This window comes from Sebastes umbrosus, chromosome 6 (genome assembly GCF_015220745.1).
Source record: "Sebastes umbrosus isolate fSebUmb1 chromosome 6, fSebUmb1.pri, whole genome shotgun sequence".
Taxonomy (NCBI): domain Eukaryota; kingdom Metazoa; phylum Chordata; class Actinopteri; order Perciformes; family Sebastidae; genus Sebastes; species Sebastes umbrosus.
Window position 1 is genome coordinate 29,084,203 of NC_051274.1, and position 16,098 is coordinate 29,100,300.

Here is a 16,098-nt window from a genome sequence, read left to right on the forward strand (position 1 = left end):
GTCACAACATCTGCTGTATTAGCCGTGTGTTTACTACGTGTTTATTTGCACATAGAGCGGGGAAGTGAGATCCGATCACAAGTGGTCACTGGAGACGCATTCTAATGCCAGGTGTGAACAGACGTACTTAAAGCTGTCCACTTCTGTTCGGATCACTCAGGACGCAGGTTAATACCAGGTCTGAACCGGGCCAATGAAGCTGTGATAAACAGCCAGTTATGGGTCATTTGCTTAATCAGCTATATTTTGGTCACATGACACAATAATAATCCAGGTGAACTGAATCTATTAGAAACTCTGTGTTGCTCTGAACCATGTTAATCCCTCGCCGTTATCAGAGTATCGATGTGCAGGTGAACAAAAAAAAAGGCTTTTAGAGCAGTTACATCTCGAGGCCGGAGCAGACAGAAGCAGACGATCACAGAGCGGACAGGAAAGACTGGACGATGGCAGAGACGGTGATGAGGATCAGGAGGGGCGTGGCCTGAAGGAGAAGGGCGGAGCTCTTTAGCGTCACCTCCAAAGGAAGGCTGTCGCTTATCCCCCGCGCCTGGCAGACAGAAGCAACAGAGCACAGAGTCAAACAACAAGTACATCTGTTTTCTATGTGCATTTTGAATTTAAACAAACAACTGAAGAGCATTTGGAGGAAAAGATGAAATTTCACAGTGAAACTCGTTGGATCCATAAAAAGTCGATGATGATGCAGAATATCTGAAAATCTGAAAATTCGCCATAAATCGTGACAAATGCGGGGAGAGGGAGGAGAGGGCAATGAAAAACGGGAGTCTACTGGGAAAATCGGGAAGGTTGGCAAGTATGACAGACAGACAGACAGACAGAGAGACAGAGAGACAGAGAGACAGACAAACAGACAGACAGACAGACAGACAGACAGAGAGACAGACAAACAGACAGACAGACAGACAGACAGACAGACAGAGAGACAGAGAGACAGACAAACAGACAGACAGACAGACAGACAGAGAGACAGAGAGACAGACAAACAGACAGACAGACAGACAGACAGGCAGAGAGACAGAGAGACAGAGAGACAGAGAGACAGACAGACAGACAGAGATAGAGAGACAGAGAGACAGAGAGACAGACAGACAGAGAGACAGAGAGACAGATAGAAAGACAGACAGGCAGACAGAGAGACAGACAGAGAGACAGACCGTGCTCCTGGTGAGTTTGAACTCTTTGGGGTAGTTGAAGACTTTTGCAGAGAAAGGACTGATGGCCTTCAGGAAGGTTTTCCCATGGACCACGATCCTGACACACACACAAAGAATATAGATGCAGTGTGAGCTGAAATATGGTGGAAAAAACTAAAACAAAACAATATTCAAACTTTCAAAAATATGCAGAAATATAAAAGATTCCCTTTGTTTCGTCCTTCTTTTCACTCCCATCACATCTCGTGCTTCTGTCCTCATGTCCTCCCTCTCACCCACTTATTTCTATCCCTCTTCACCTCCTTTCATCTGTCTTTTACTAGCACACGCACCCTAGGGATGGGCGGGTCCATACTTCAATACTCACAAGCTACTCATTTGGTATATTGATAATAAAATGATATAAAGAAAACGTGGCTGCATCACTTCCGTTTGCAATATAGCCGAATGTTTGTGCCGAAAAAGCCCTGAGAACACTTCTGCGTACTTCAACATCAAACATGTGAGTGATTTACTACAGGAGGCATAGACATATATACAATGACGCAGCATTGGACGCCTCAGCCCGTTGCGGCTATACGTCAACGTGGGCGCCATATTGGACCAGGCAAGACTGGCCTGTAACCCTGTACGAGGGAACGGGGGAGCTGCCGTTTTCTGGATAAAAAGCACTATAACGTCTACATTTCTCAACCGATTTCAACGAGTTGTTATTATATTAAAGGGTTTATGATCTACGTGGAGTAGAAAAATAAAGTTTTGTCTCCAGTTACTTAGAATCTGGATAGTTCAGCTATAATCGCTGCTATAAGCTCAGGAGACGAGTGTGTACCTTAGGCTGACATGAACTGAATTACTGACGTGATAGAAAATAATTCATTAATCACAAGTAATTGTTAAAACTCACGTGAAGTATAGCTGTGGCTTATTTTCCTTGTTTAAGGTTAATACTTAATACTTAATATAATATAATATAATATAATATAATAAAATGTACAATGAAACATCTTCCTCCGTTTTAGCGATTATGCTTTCAATCTATAGGCTACCCCTAATACTGCTACTGTAATTACTATTGTGTACTTACTAATAAGAGCAATCAGAATAACAGGCAAACGGTAGTACATAAATAAATAATGGTAACAATAAATAGTGTCTAAAAATAAAGGGCTAAAATATAAACATAAATAAAATGTAAAATAAAGTAATATAAAATTGTTTTTTTCTAAGAATTACCACTGTTAAAAAAAAAAAAAAAAATCACATATCAATTTAAGAAATAATCAGCATCGGTATCAGTAAAATTGGAACGAAAAGTATTGGTATCGAATTGAAAAAGTCTGGTGCCCATCCCTAACACACACACACACACACACACACACACACACACACACACACACACACACACCTACCTGTCATAAGCACAGTTGGTTTCGTCGTTGACGGTGGTGTCCACTTTGTCTCCAATCAGCCAGGAAAAAGCGGAGTTGGTAAACAGTCTGATGCTTTTCTTGTTGGTTCGAGTCAGGTAGGCGCAGCCGGCGTGGAAATCTCCAAGGAACATCACATTCTACACACAAACACAATCTTTTAAGGGTTTCACTCTCCTGATGGCTTTCATTTTAAGTCCAAGCTGGTCATGTTTGTTGCTAACAGCTACAGCTAACGTCCATTGACATAACCAAGATGAAGATTTGCTTCATATTCAGTCTGACATGCTTCCTATCAACTCCCCTCTCCTCACCGTGTTCTTCCATTTCTTGCTGACTTCCTCAAAGACGTCGTAGAGCCGGTCGATCTCCTTGATGGCCTGACCGGGATCAGTGTGCAGAGGAATCAAAATAAACTTCTTGATGGCTGCAGGAGAGAAAGAAGGAAGAAAGGGAAGGAAAAAACAAGAATGGAGGGAGGAAGGATGAATGTTAGTCATGTACACTACAGCTGTAAAGTTACGAATCAGCTGTTATATTGACGTTTGACTGACCAGTTTTCGCGCTTTCGAACTGAACGGCGAACGGCTCTCTGACGAAGGACTGTTTCTTCTGGTACTGATGCTGAGCAGTCACATTCACCGTGTCCGTCCTGTTTGGGAGAGAAGAAGACGTCATATTCACTAGATTACCAGCACAAGAGGAATAAGACTGCTGGCAAATCCAAAGAGAAATGTTTCTTGATTGTTCACTGATGAGCTAAAAAATCTTAGTTCTGTAATACATCCCACAGGCTGAGAGACCAGATCCAGGTGCGTACAGGTATGTTTCTCCTCCTGCACTCGTTTTGTGTCTTACCTGTAGATGAAAACGTACTGCTGCATGTTGTTGGCAGAGTTTCCCAGACTCTTACTGGATACTGACTTGTAGCTGTAATCGTCATACCTCAACACAACACAGACAAAGAGAGAAACTGTTGATTACTAAAACGAAGCAGAAAGACGGCAGTCAACACAGGAACACATCACACTGCTCTCAGAGTGTGGAGAAAAGGTCCCACAGGGGTTTGGAGAGTTTTTGATTTGAGGTTTATCAGTCCTGATAAATGATTTCACTTCACTTCCCCACAATCATCCTAACTCAAATCTTTTGTGTTTTAAGTTTAATGATTTACACCCACAACATGCATGAAAAACTAAAATTAATCACAACGAATACATTTATTTTTACACAGAAATCCTCCAAGGACAGGTATTATGGTGAGCGTGTGTATGTGTGGACACTGTATTACATAAAAGATTCAAACTTTTACTTTCCCTCTCAATGTCTTAAACCGTTCAGTTTTGGCAGACGGTTAGACTGATATCAGGTCATTAAATGGGCGTTATCAGGTCATTGAATGGGCGTTATCAGTGGTTATCAGCCTCATAGATGTGGGTCAGAAGAGGCCTGCTACACCCACTAGTAGGTTTTATCATAAATATAAAACATATAGTTGTCTTTGTGTTCATCTGGGTCATCAACCCATGATAACGTGGCTTTCACCAGCTGTTCTTCATCTGAATGAGTTAGCAGAGAACACTGAAGCTAAAGTAGCTCGACAGCCCCGTGGTGGAAAGGAACTACATCTGAGGGAAATATTGTGCTTTTTCCACTTATCTGATAAATTTAGTGACTTTGAAGGCAGAGATTTTTAATTAAAATGATGTGAAAATACAACACATTTTAAAATTTTTAGATTGTTATTGTTCCCAAACTTTTTGGCTTGTGACCTCTTACAAAAAAATGCCTGTAATAATGGAAAACGATGACTATTTTTATATGCACATTAATATTCCACTAATATTATTCCGAGTATGACAATATAGTGAATTTGATAGGGGTCGTGTAAACAGCATATTCTGTTTGGATATTCTGATTTAGGTCTTATTCTGAATGGAGCATTTTCAGATTAAGACACGTGTGATATGCTGATGTTATTCTGGTTTTAGGAGCATTCTTTGGACATGTATACAGCGCATTCACAATATGAGTCTAAATTGGGGTTTACGGTCAGCTCTGTGCGTTGTACACAAACCAACTAGCCGACAGTTTGTAGAGATGCATGACCAAAAGAAAAGAAGGAGAAACACACCTACTTTTAGACATTATGAAAGACTTGGATATCAACAGGTTTTTGGATATGCGCAAATGACGCAACGCCGACCTTTTCAAGAAGGTGGTTGAAGGAACGAAAGACGGAGGCTTCATTTTCATCAGCTGTAAACAGCTTAGTAGGAATATTGTCTTTTTCGGAAAAAGGGCAAAAACCGGAATATTTTGTGAGTGTAAACGTAGTCAGTGTCTAGTTGTGTCTAGTTGTGTCTCCTTGTCATGTCTTAGATGTATGAAAAAAACGTTGTTTTTTTTAGTTCCACCAAAGAAACCTTTACCCTCTAAATGTCTCACATGGTTTCATTTCATTAACAAATGATCCAATATTTCACAAAGTTTAGAGAAAAGTTTCTTCTTCTTCTTCTTCTTCTTCTCTCCCTTTAATCATCTCAAGACCCCTCAGATTTATCTGGTGACCCTTTGGAGGGGCCCGACCCCTAGGTTGGGAACCACTGGACTATATATCATATATTTATATCATATATATATATATTAATATATCAGCCACAGGAGACATTTTACTGCACATGTACTTTTACTGCTTATACTTAGGTAATAACGTTTACCTAACTAGGATTTTAAATGCAGAACTTGTACTTGTAATGGAGTATTTATACATTTTTATATTGCTACTTTTACATAAGTAAAGGATCTGAGTACTTCTTCCACCACTGGGACAGCCCCTGGTTAGCTCCAATATTAGCCTTTGCATATATTCCCTTAATATGACCTGTTATACAAGACGTTTCCCACAGATACACACATGCACAACAACCACCTTTTAGACTGTGTATGTAGGATTCATGCTTTTTTTTTATCCCATGTGGATTATGGACTGGTTTATACCCTCAGAATGGACATGCATTTGTTAGGTAAGAAGAGCGCTTGCAAATCCCACGTTTCCATTAGCCAACCAGCTTAAATCTATGAGCAGACTGGAACCAACCACCACAGATTGTAAATAAATTATTCACCAACAAATCAAACAGAGACAAAATGAGCAAATTGAGATTGTTCCCTGTTAGAGATCACCAGAAAGAAAGCAGCTGCCTGCTGAGCAAAGCAAAGCCTCGTTCCTCATATAATCCGGGTTAAACCGGGACGTTTCTGAGGTGGAGCCAAAAAAAATGGCGTAAATACCACTATCATTAAATGTATAGATATTTTGTGGGAAAATATTTTGATATAAGTAGTATGGTATAGTGGAATAAGTTCTTGACAGACAAATAGAAACATACTCAAATGGAAGTATGGACGTTAGAGGGACTGTTTGTAAGAATCAGAAATTGCTGCGACACCTGTGGCCGTTAAGTCAACAAAAGTCAGCGTCCTGTTGCTCGCGCTCGCTCTAGCTCTACATAGACATGAACGAGCATCGCACAAAACAGTGAGGCGACACACGTCAGCTAAAACCACAATATCACTCTATATTTCACCTGCCTGGCAGTAATGTTAGCTGACCAGACGAAGGTCTCTCCATGAATCAATGCTGATCCTAGTGTTGGCTTTTCCTGCTTCAGCCTCCTGACCGCGGCCGGAGGGAACAGGGGAGACACCGGAGTTTTGGTTGGAGACGATAACGTTACTCGCTGCGGAGCCCCGTCACTTCACAAGACACGGGAAACCTCTGTTTGTCTGGAGAAGCTGCAGCATTTATTTCTGCACAAACATCCACTGTACATTCACTAGATATTCTCAGAGCTAAACTAACTCTTCTGCAGTGTGTAATGTGCGCGCATGCACGTGAGAGTGGAGCGAAAGAGCGAGAACGAGCGTGGTGTGTGAGTGAAGGCAGGCAGAGGAGCAGAGTACAGCAGAGACTCCGGTCCTGGAGACCAAAGCTACGGTCTCCCCCGCGTCCTTCGACCGCGGCCAACACTGTTTTGCAAGACGGGCTTCACTAGATATGACTTTGGTGCTTCCGTGTAGTTTGTGTTGGAGTCTGAGTCTGAACAGCGTAGCCACACGTGAGCGCGCATGGGACACCGACCCTGGTGATTTATACGTGTAAGAAGTTACAAACAGTCCCTTTAAATACTAGAAGATCACTTGTCTTGAAAACCATACTCCAGTAAAAGTACATATGAGTAGTCCTGTAAGAATAATAGTGACTTATCCTCAATATCCAAAGTATTTATAACATCATATATTACATTATCAAATTACACCTTTTTTCTCAAGTGTTACACTAAACAAATGCAGGGCACTTTCTAATCTCACCACTATTTCTTAAATGTGACTGTGTGTCTTTTTGATCCATCTCAGTCCAGGTTTACATCTCAGCACACTAACCAAACTGCATTCACCGTAAGTTTCTAAGGTAAGGTAAGTTCTGATCTAATTTGTTACTTGAGCCCTCGATTATTACAGGCATTAGGATTAGTACAGAGGGTAAATCAAGGTGACTGAGATGATTAATAATGATTAGATGATGTTCCACATGCTAATAAAATCCACTGTACCTGTCAATTTCCCTGTTGGAGACAGACAGGAAACACATAATGATCACCATATTGTATTAATATACATGATGCTGTTAGTGTTACTGTCTTGAGTACATTTTTAAATTGTTCAGTTTAGTAGGTGACGTTTTGTCAACATTCAAATAGTCAAACATGAGAGAGAATTCACCAATAATAACTGATAACGATGACAAATAATTAGTACTTTCATCTGTTCTCTGAACCCTGCAATGCACCCTGTTTTACTTCAGTTTAAAAACATCTGAAACTCATTAAAATTATCAAATTCAAATGTACAAATATCAGCTACAACCAGCAAAGTTAAAAAATACTGATAGAGAAATGAAAGTTTGGAAAGAGAGAAGTGAAAGTGAAAGTGTGACTGAAATAAAGGCCTTAATTTTTTTGTAAAATAAAGAAGTCTGTTATCGAGTTGTTACACGGTCTAATAATACAATACTAATGCAGAAAGATCGAATCTGGGCCAAGAATTGGAATTGAGCATTAAACCCTGCAATGTGAACGTAGCATTACAGACTACAGACTACAGACCTACAGATTACAGACTACAGACCTACAGACTACAGACTACAGACTACAGACTACAGACTACATACTACAGACAGTACCAGAGAGAAGCAGCAGTTAGTGAGTGTGACCTGCTTCAGTAGTTACCTGTTGAGAGACACCAGCAGAGCTTTGATGACTCTACCATCAGGATCCATCACTTCCTGCAGGAGACAGATATCACAGCGAGCCACAATCTGCAGACAGACAGACAGACAGACAGACAGTCAGACTTAATGCATTGGACCACTGTTTCAGTTTGTTTCAATGAAATTTGCGAGTGAGTACCACTTCATTCATGTAACATCTACCTATCTACCAACTTATCTACCTACTTAGCTATCTATCTACCTACTTATCTACCTACCTATCTCCTAACAAATAAAACAGAAGTTAATAACACGTTTACGCAAATTCGTTTTAACGCCTTTAATTTCTTTAACGCATTAACACAACCGGTCTTTCGGAGGATGTAGCGGGCTCAGTTTGAATCCATTGGTACCAACCATGTCATAATAGCTTGTCGCGTAGAAGGTTAAATAACGCTCCAAACTCACGCTAAATTTTGGCAAGGAAAAACTGTCATGGCCATTTTCAAAGGGATCCCTTGACCTCTGACATCAAGATATGTGAATGAAAATGGGTTCTATGGGTACCCACGAGTCTCCCCTTTACAGACATGCCCACTTTATGATAATCACATGCAGTTTGTCCCTTTAAGGTACATTTTGAACAGATAAAAAATGTGTGATTAATTAGCAATTAACTTTAGTTATATATGTTATATAGTCCAGGACAGCAGGAGAAACTCATTTATCTCAGAATACGGCTGAAAACATCCGTTTTTCAGAAAGAAATAATATACAAGGAAATACACTGAGACAGAGGCTACAGGCTCATAAACCTGCATCTTCTTCCATCATGATGACCTCCTCCACCCCTGACAGTCTGTTCTCAAGGATCAATGTAATGAAGTATACAATATAAATCTACCTTTTGTTTAAGATGAAATGTTACAGCAGCAGAAAGTGTGTGTGTGTGTCCTACCCGCATCACAGTGTGTAGCACTCTGGAGTTTGATGCTTTCGCAGAGTTGAATTGCTGCACATTGTAGGCGCAGATTTTGAATCCTCCAACCAACGTGGTGAGGAAGGAGAAGAGGAAGAGGAGGAGGAGGAGAGGAAGATGAGGAGAGCTCCACCTCATGGTTGGACTGTGGAGAAAACAAAAAGACAGTCATTGATGTGGTGAGTCTGAAATAAAACAACAAAATAATGATGTAGAGTTGATAGGCTGAGTTGTGTCTTTGCTGTTGAATGTTTGAGCTTCATGAAGTTTGTTATAAAGTTAAAGAGTCAAGGGTCTAAGGATAGAGGGGGTTGTATGCTGTACAGACTGTAAAGCCCCTTGAAGCTAATTTGTGATTTGTGATATTGGGCTATATAAATAATATTGACTTGACTTAAAGATTTGCTCTGGAAATCTAGAAGATATTTCTACGGGCAGTTAGACAAATTTTACTATGGATAATGGATAATGACAAAATAAATAAATAAATTACTTTATAAATGTAGCAAAAATAATATTAAAAATAGATGTAGCCAATAATTAATAGATAAAATGTGATATAAATTAATATTTATCTTTTAATATACTTCTTTATTTATTTATTTATCTTTGTATTAATTCCTTTATATATTTACTCTTCTAATTAATTTTCCCTTTTATTTATTTTTTATTCATTTCAAAATGTATTTATTTATTTTTGAATTTATGTTTTATTTATTTGATATTTATTTTTACAAGTATGTGTTTATTTATGTATTTATTTATGCATGCATGATTTTCCCTTTGCATTTCACCCCTTATTTATGCTCTGACCCCGTGACAAACATTGAGTGACAGCCCCCTCATTTGCATAATGAGGCAGAAATACAGAAAGAAATGTAAAAAGAATTGTGTAAAGAAATGTATAAAGAAAATAATACAGACAGACAGCCTGGTGCGTTGATACAAATATTAACTAAACTATTGAAATCATTGCCAAACAAACATTGTTTGGACCAAGTACTTCCTATTACTTCCTGTACAAGTCCAGTGTTAACAGACTTTCTGTGCTGACACCTACAGACAGCAACTTTCAGGTTATGTACTGTATGTGTCTGTAAGCAGAGTCAACAGAAACCCATTGAACAGACTGTTTATAATAATAAGAGCTGTTGTTTGACTCCTCCTTAGTGAACTAGTTCTTCAATGACAGATTGAACAAAGTGATTCAGTACAGACGTGCGAATGTTTACAGTCAATAACTCTGTGTCAGTTAAAGAGAGGAGGAGTCACTCATACTGTAAAATATACACAACTAGAGAATGTAGAAAAACCTGTTTGTGTGATTTCTGCAGGGATGTTTAGGGATTACTGCTCGTTACTGGAGACCGCAAAGATTCAAAGGTTTTATTTGTGCTCACACTGTACAATATGTGTCAAGAAAGTCATGCATGTCTGCAATAAAGTCCAATATTTAGAACAAATAAGACTAAAAACAAGAATTAGAAAAATAAATATAAAGGGTAGCAAAGATAAAGACAATTAAATATGTATAATATAAGTATTAAAATTATAATTTACATTGGTCTGGTGGATATGCAATCATTCAGTATATAAGAATGTAAAATGTACATATGTCATTAGCTATACAGTAACATTTTTAAATTAAGTTCTCTGTGTTCAGCTCTCAGGGTTTTTCAGTAGCGGAAGAAGTATTCAGATCTTTTGCGCAAGTAAAAGTAGTAATACACAGTGCAGAAATACTATAAGTATATGTCATGAATTCAACCGGCCACTGTGTTGGACGGGGGAATACTGAAGGGACATGGCGGCGATCAACTTTCATTTATTAAGGTATCGCCAACGCTCAGGTTCAGGCAACGCTGCAAAATAATTATTAGAACATGTGTACAAAACAAATGTTTGTATAACGAGAGATGAATGCATACAAATTTGTCAAAATTACAATTCAAACATACGTCAAATTGCATTAAAGTCTATGGGAATGTCTGTTTTCCATCCCCCAAAACGGGGCGCGGCCTTGAGTACCCGTATGTGCCGGTCTGATGTATCAAATGTCTGCTTTTGTGAAGGGAAACCAAATGTGACACAACGCGGTGCACAAACAGGAAGAAGAGAGTAGGTGGAAAACTACAGCGGACTGATTAAATCTAGAAAGAAAAGAAACAAACTCCACATGAACAAGGAAGGTGACCGTCTGCAGGGGAGGAAAATCCCAGCAGGAAGGACGGCGTGTGATTTTAAGTCTTTAACTTCTGTAACTGCTGGTGAACTCTATAACAGCACTCCTCATTTTCATAGTCAAAGAAACAATGTGTTTCAGGTTTAGTGGTTTGACTGGTCTGATGGAGGAGAGTGAGCATGTTCAGACCTGTTCAGACCACCTCCTCCACCCGCCTCAGGACAGCCCTCACACAATCTGGCCCAACCACGTTATAGCTAAAGGAAAAGAAAATGACATTAACTATAGGACATCTACCACAAAAACTCAAAGCAAAGTATGGAGTGCTGCATTGGGTAGGGTAACCGGGTCAACCTCATGAGCCCGCCTTAGCTTAACTCAGACTGTCTAAGATAATGTAAATGAAATATGTGATCAATGTCACATAGAAAAGGCAAACCTCGCTCATATGTTCTGGTCTTGTAATAGGAGTTCCAGGGGGGGTATATCAATGAAAGATGTAGGGATGCAAAAAAAAATTTAACTGATAGCCGACCCTCGTTAACCGATTATTAACCGACAAGATTAGTGCGTTTCACGAAACTAAATAACGTTCCAAATGTACGCTATATTTTGGCAAGGAAAAAACTGCCATGGCCATTTTCAAAGGGGTCCCTTGACCTCTGACCTCAAGATACGTGAATACGTACCCACGAGTCTCCCCTTTGCAGACATGCCCACTTTATGATAATCACATGCAGTTTGGGGAAAAAAAACATGCATTTTTTTGCATGTAGTACAAATGTGTTATTTTCACCTTTTCAAAAATGGTGTGTTTGAACATTTCTGGGCGGTGCTTGGTATTTCCTCAACTGATCTCAACATGGCTGCCGGGTCACAAAATTTCTAATTTTACAGCTCAACAGTACACTACAAGATGTTTCTGAAAACATTTGAGGAGAGAAATAGACATTACAGTAACAAAATAATGATTCATATTTGATCAGCGCTGCCCAGTTTGATCGTGTGACATGTTTTTGGCAGACTTGAAATGAGGCTCACACTGGTCTAAACCGCGCTGTGTGTGTGCTGCTGTAATCTACCTGTACACATCTAACACACACACACACACACACACACACACACGTTTACACATACCACGACCTGGGAAGTAACGTGACACACATTCCTGTAGTCTGCAGAAATGTGTGTCAACAGCAGTAAAGATGGTTTTACTATCTGCTGCTACAGTTGTATAGTTTCTCTAAGTGGATCACCATTTTAACATGAAACTGTTACTGTGGTCAGATTAGTTAACACACACAGTCAGTCAGTCAGTCAGTATTTGTGACTGTTTCTGGCCTCTCAGCCTCTCCCAGTCTGAAGCTGGTGGGACCAGTAGAGTGACTTCTGTTCAAACACTCCCTCAACACAACACAGCAGTCTGACGATGATGCAACCATAGACTGTATATAAGAAGAGGACGTAGTCACCGTTACGGCACCCATTGGTTTGTGGACTGTCGTTTTGAAGCCTTAACAACAGAACGCTGAATAAGACATTTTAGGCGACCAAAATGTTATAATTAACCTTGATGGACTGAAAACACGCTGTGAAAGAGTTAAAGTTGTAAGACAAAAACACGGACAACTCCCAGACCGTACAACGCCGTGGTAGCGACCTGTCAATCACAAGGTAGCCGTGCCCTAAAGCATCCCCGGCTTTATGGTCTATTTGACTCTAAATGGGACCTTAATTTACTAAATGAACATCATGCTGCATTGAAGAAGACTTGAAACTAGCGATTGAGACCATAAACTCATGTTTACAATGTTTACTGAGGTAATAAATCAAGTGAGAAGTAGGGTCATTTTCTCATAGACTTCTATAAAATCAGACTTCTTTTTGCAACCAGAGGAGTCGCCCCCTGCTGGCTGTTAGAAAGAATGCAAGTTTAAGGCACATCCGCATTGGCTTCACTTCTCAGAACCAGAGGTTGCTGCCAAGATGCAATCCAACTCAAAAGTAATTTTGGTTTGACTAATTGGACACTCTGTGTTGTGGTAACAGGAAATATCATTTTACCATCACTGCTAGAGCCACCTGTCATTATGTCAACACAGTGAACTACAGAAATGTCTTTCAAAGCTGCTGACAGTCTCTGGCTATGAAAGGAGGAGAATAAATTGGTTTAACTAAACAGTACCTTGGGATTAATGGTCTGTCTTGAAGGGAAATCTGATCTGTGACCAGAAGCTTGTTCATGTGTCTGACCTCCTAAATACAGGAGCAATGTTCGGAGAAAGTGACCTATCAGGAGACAGCATCAACCAATTATCTCTGAGAACATTTCTCCCCATTTTGCCTCACCTATCTCTTAAACCAGGCCACAAAATGTTCCAATAAATATGCCTAAATTCACTGTGAGTGGGAAAACCAGGATCCTGACTGCAGTGGAAACATAAATTGTGCTGGTGGGCGTTTACATTAACTGTGGTATGACTCATGACTACACCTGCACACCTGTACACCCAGCTCCCACCTGTACATGTTTCTGCTTACTTTGTCATTTTAGGAAAATAATACAACCCTAAGAGGCAAATTCACAATAGGATTGTGCGGCTTTTGGGGCCGCTTAACCTGCACAAATAAGACAAAGAAACCGTCTAATTCTCAAAGCACCTCAACGAGTGAAATACACCTTTAACTGCCAAGCAAACAGAGTCCCAGCACGAAACAATTCATGTGTCATCCACGTAATTGTGAACCAGCAAGTGTAAAGACAGACAAACGCTCCGTAGAGAGGAGGTCGGGTTGGACGGGTCATGTCACACAAAGTCACCAATTAACACGGAAACAAGTTAATCTTTAACACCGGTTGACTTCAAACATCTCAACAGAGAATGAAACTCCTCTTAAATGACCCCTTTAGTGTCTTCACAATCATGAGATATTTTCTAAACTCTACTGCTGTTGGACCCTCATAAGAATTCCAAACACTGTTTAAACTCAAATAATTTAACATCTGGATGGATTCGTCAACGGAAAAATAATCACCAAATTATTCAAATAATTGTTTTTGCCATTTTTTTAAGCAAAAAATAAAATAATATTCCAAAAGTCCAAGCTTCTTAATTCTGATGATTTGCTGCTTTTCTTTATTATGTGATAATAAACTTAATGACATCACCTTATGATGAGCACTTTTTGCTATTCTGACATTTTATAGACCAATAAATAAATATATATATATATATATAAATATAAATATAAATATATATAAATATAAATATAAATATATATATATATAAACATATATATACACTACAACAAGCACAAAAATATATACTACCAGTACAAAAAATATATATACTAAATGTACAATAAAAATATATACCGCAAGTACAAAAATTTATATATACTACAAGTACAAAACATATGTACTACAAGGACAAAAAATATATCCTACAAAGATTGAAAAATGTCACATGAAACATTAGAAATATGATTTCTGTTTGATAGGTGTGTTTTGTATTTGCAAAACAAAACGCACTACTTTGTCAATGATGTTTTGTTTATTTGTTAAGTTTTGGCAGGAAATTAGCTCCATATGAATATATGTAAATGAAAGAAGAGTTTACAGGAGAATACATCTATGAAAACAAAACTACAAGCACTCACAAATTAAAACATTATACAATACAATACATATATATATATATATTGTATTGAAAAGCACAAGCACAAGCTTACACAGGAATACAACAGACAAACACACCTTAATCTGGGCCACATACTGACACTCTCTCAGCTTCAAAACCACCTGTTAAAACTTTAAAACAGTCACTCACACACTTCAAACACACAGTGAGCAGACCCAGCAGCTGCTACTGGTCCAGTCCCAGTACAGAGTGCTGGTGCTGCTGGTTTTCTTACCTGTTCAGGTGAGCTGAGGGTCGACTGTGTGTGTTTACTGCTGAAGTTAGTGCTGAGCTTCCTGCTGCTGCTGCTGCAGGGTGTTGCTTCTGCAGGGTGGAGGCTCGTGACGTATTGTGACGTCACTTTACACTCCTCCCACTCTGCAACACCTTCCTGGTTCTGTCAGGTTAGCCACGCCCTCCTGCTGCATTCAGGGTCTGTGGGAAAGACGAGATGACACAGGTCTCTGTGTCTTTCTCTCAGCTGGAGAGAAGTCGAATTTTAGATTTTCTTCTTTATCTAAATTTGTGAAAGCACCAAGTAGAAAACAGGCGTCAATACAAAGGAATTCATAACATTTTCATATAAAGTAATATCACATAATGCTGCTTTTGTGTTGGTAGAAGTGGAAGAACACCAGCATGACACACCTGGTTGCTCAACATTTTCCCACAGCCAATAAACTCCAGTTAATGATAAAACTATATCAGCCTTATATTCCATAAAATCACAAACAGTTATGCAAATCAGTTCATTACAAAATTACAAATGAACTACAAAAATGCCACTGAACTTATTTTTTTATCATGTTAAAAAATTAAGTACACTACTATTTTTTGATAAAGTTAGGGTTTATATTTTACTGTAAATTACTTTAGAGGCAAAAAGATTTAAAGATGATAGAAAATGACGATGATAAAGTGGTTAAGTCAACATTGTCCAGTCATTTTCACTAAAATAAATAAATAAAAATAAGTAGGCTATGAATCTCCTGTGAGATCAGGCTGACAACAACATCAAACTGTTTGTGAGTTTAATTTGATCCATTATCAATTTAATATGTGGTTTAACTATGCAAATATATCACATTTTAACCTTTGAGCAGCTATGGTTGGAAATATCATCGTATTCCATACTGTGTATATTAATAATGTTTACTATATATTACTTTTACACTGAGTGAAATATTACCTTTACTTCTGGGCTCCTTGAGGTAACAGCTATTTTAAAGATCCCATATTATGAAAAAGTGAGATTCTCATGTGTTTTTATTATAAAGCAGGCTTAAGTCCTATATAAATACTGTGAAAGTATCGAAACGCTCAATCCACAGGGAAATACACACAGCCCGTATTCAGAAACTCTGCATTTGAAACAAG

General features: G+C 38.9%; 1 protein-coding gene across 1 annotated transcript; it reads right to left on the bottom strand.

The window, feature by feature from the left end:
- Positions 1-59: 59 nt before the first annotated feature.
- LOC119489858 (deoxyribonuclease gamma-like) lies at positions 60-16,010 on the bottom strand. Its single transcript, XM_037772788.1, has 11 exons — positions 15,911-16,010; positions 14,957-15,156; positions 8,839-9,004; positions 7,900-7,988; positions 7,225-7,236; positions 3,467-3,553; positions 3,163-3,260; positions 2,923-3,035; positions 2,591-2,748; positions 1,179-1,275; positions 60-550 (listed from the first exon to the last, which is right to left on the bottom strand). The coding sequence occupies exons 3-11, from the start codon at positions 8,995-8,997 to the stop codon at positions 419-421; spliced, it is 945 nt and encodes a 314-aa protein (XP_037628716.1). The 5' UTR covers positions 8,998-9,004; positions 14,957-15,156; positions 15,911-16,010; the 3' UTR covers positions 60-418.
- Between the last annotated feature and the right edge of the window lie 88 nt (positions 16,011-16,098).

Coding starts and splice junctions, on each gene's coding strand:
- LOC119489858 (XM_037772788.1), bottom strand. CDS start 8,997: ATGAGGTGGAGCTCTCCTCATCTTCCTCTCCTCCTCCTCCTCTTCCTC. Junction 2,749..2,922: donor GCAAGAAATGGAAGAACACG/GTGAGGAGAGGG, acceptor GTTTGTGTGTAG/AATGTGATGTTCCTTGGAGA. Junction 1,276..2,590: donor ACCAACTGTGCTTATGACAG/GTAGGTGTGTGT, acceptor TGTGTGTGTCAG/GATCGTGGTCCATGGGAAAA.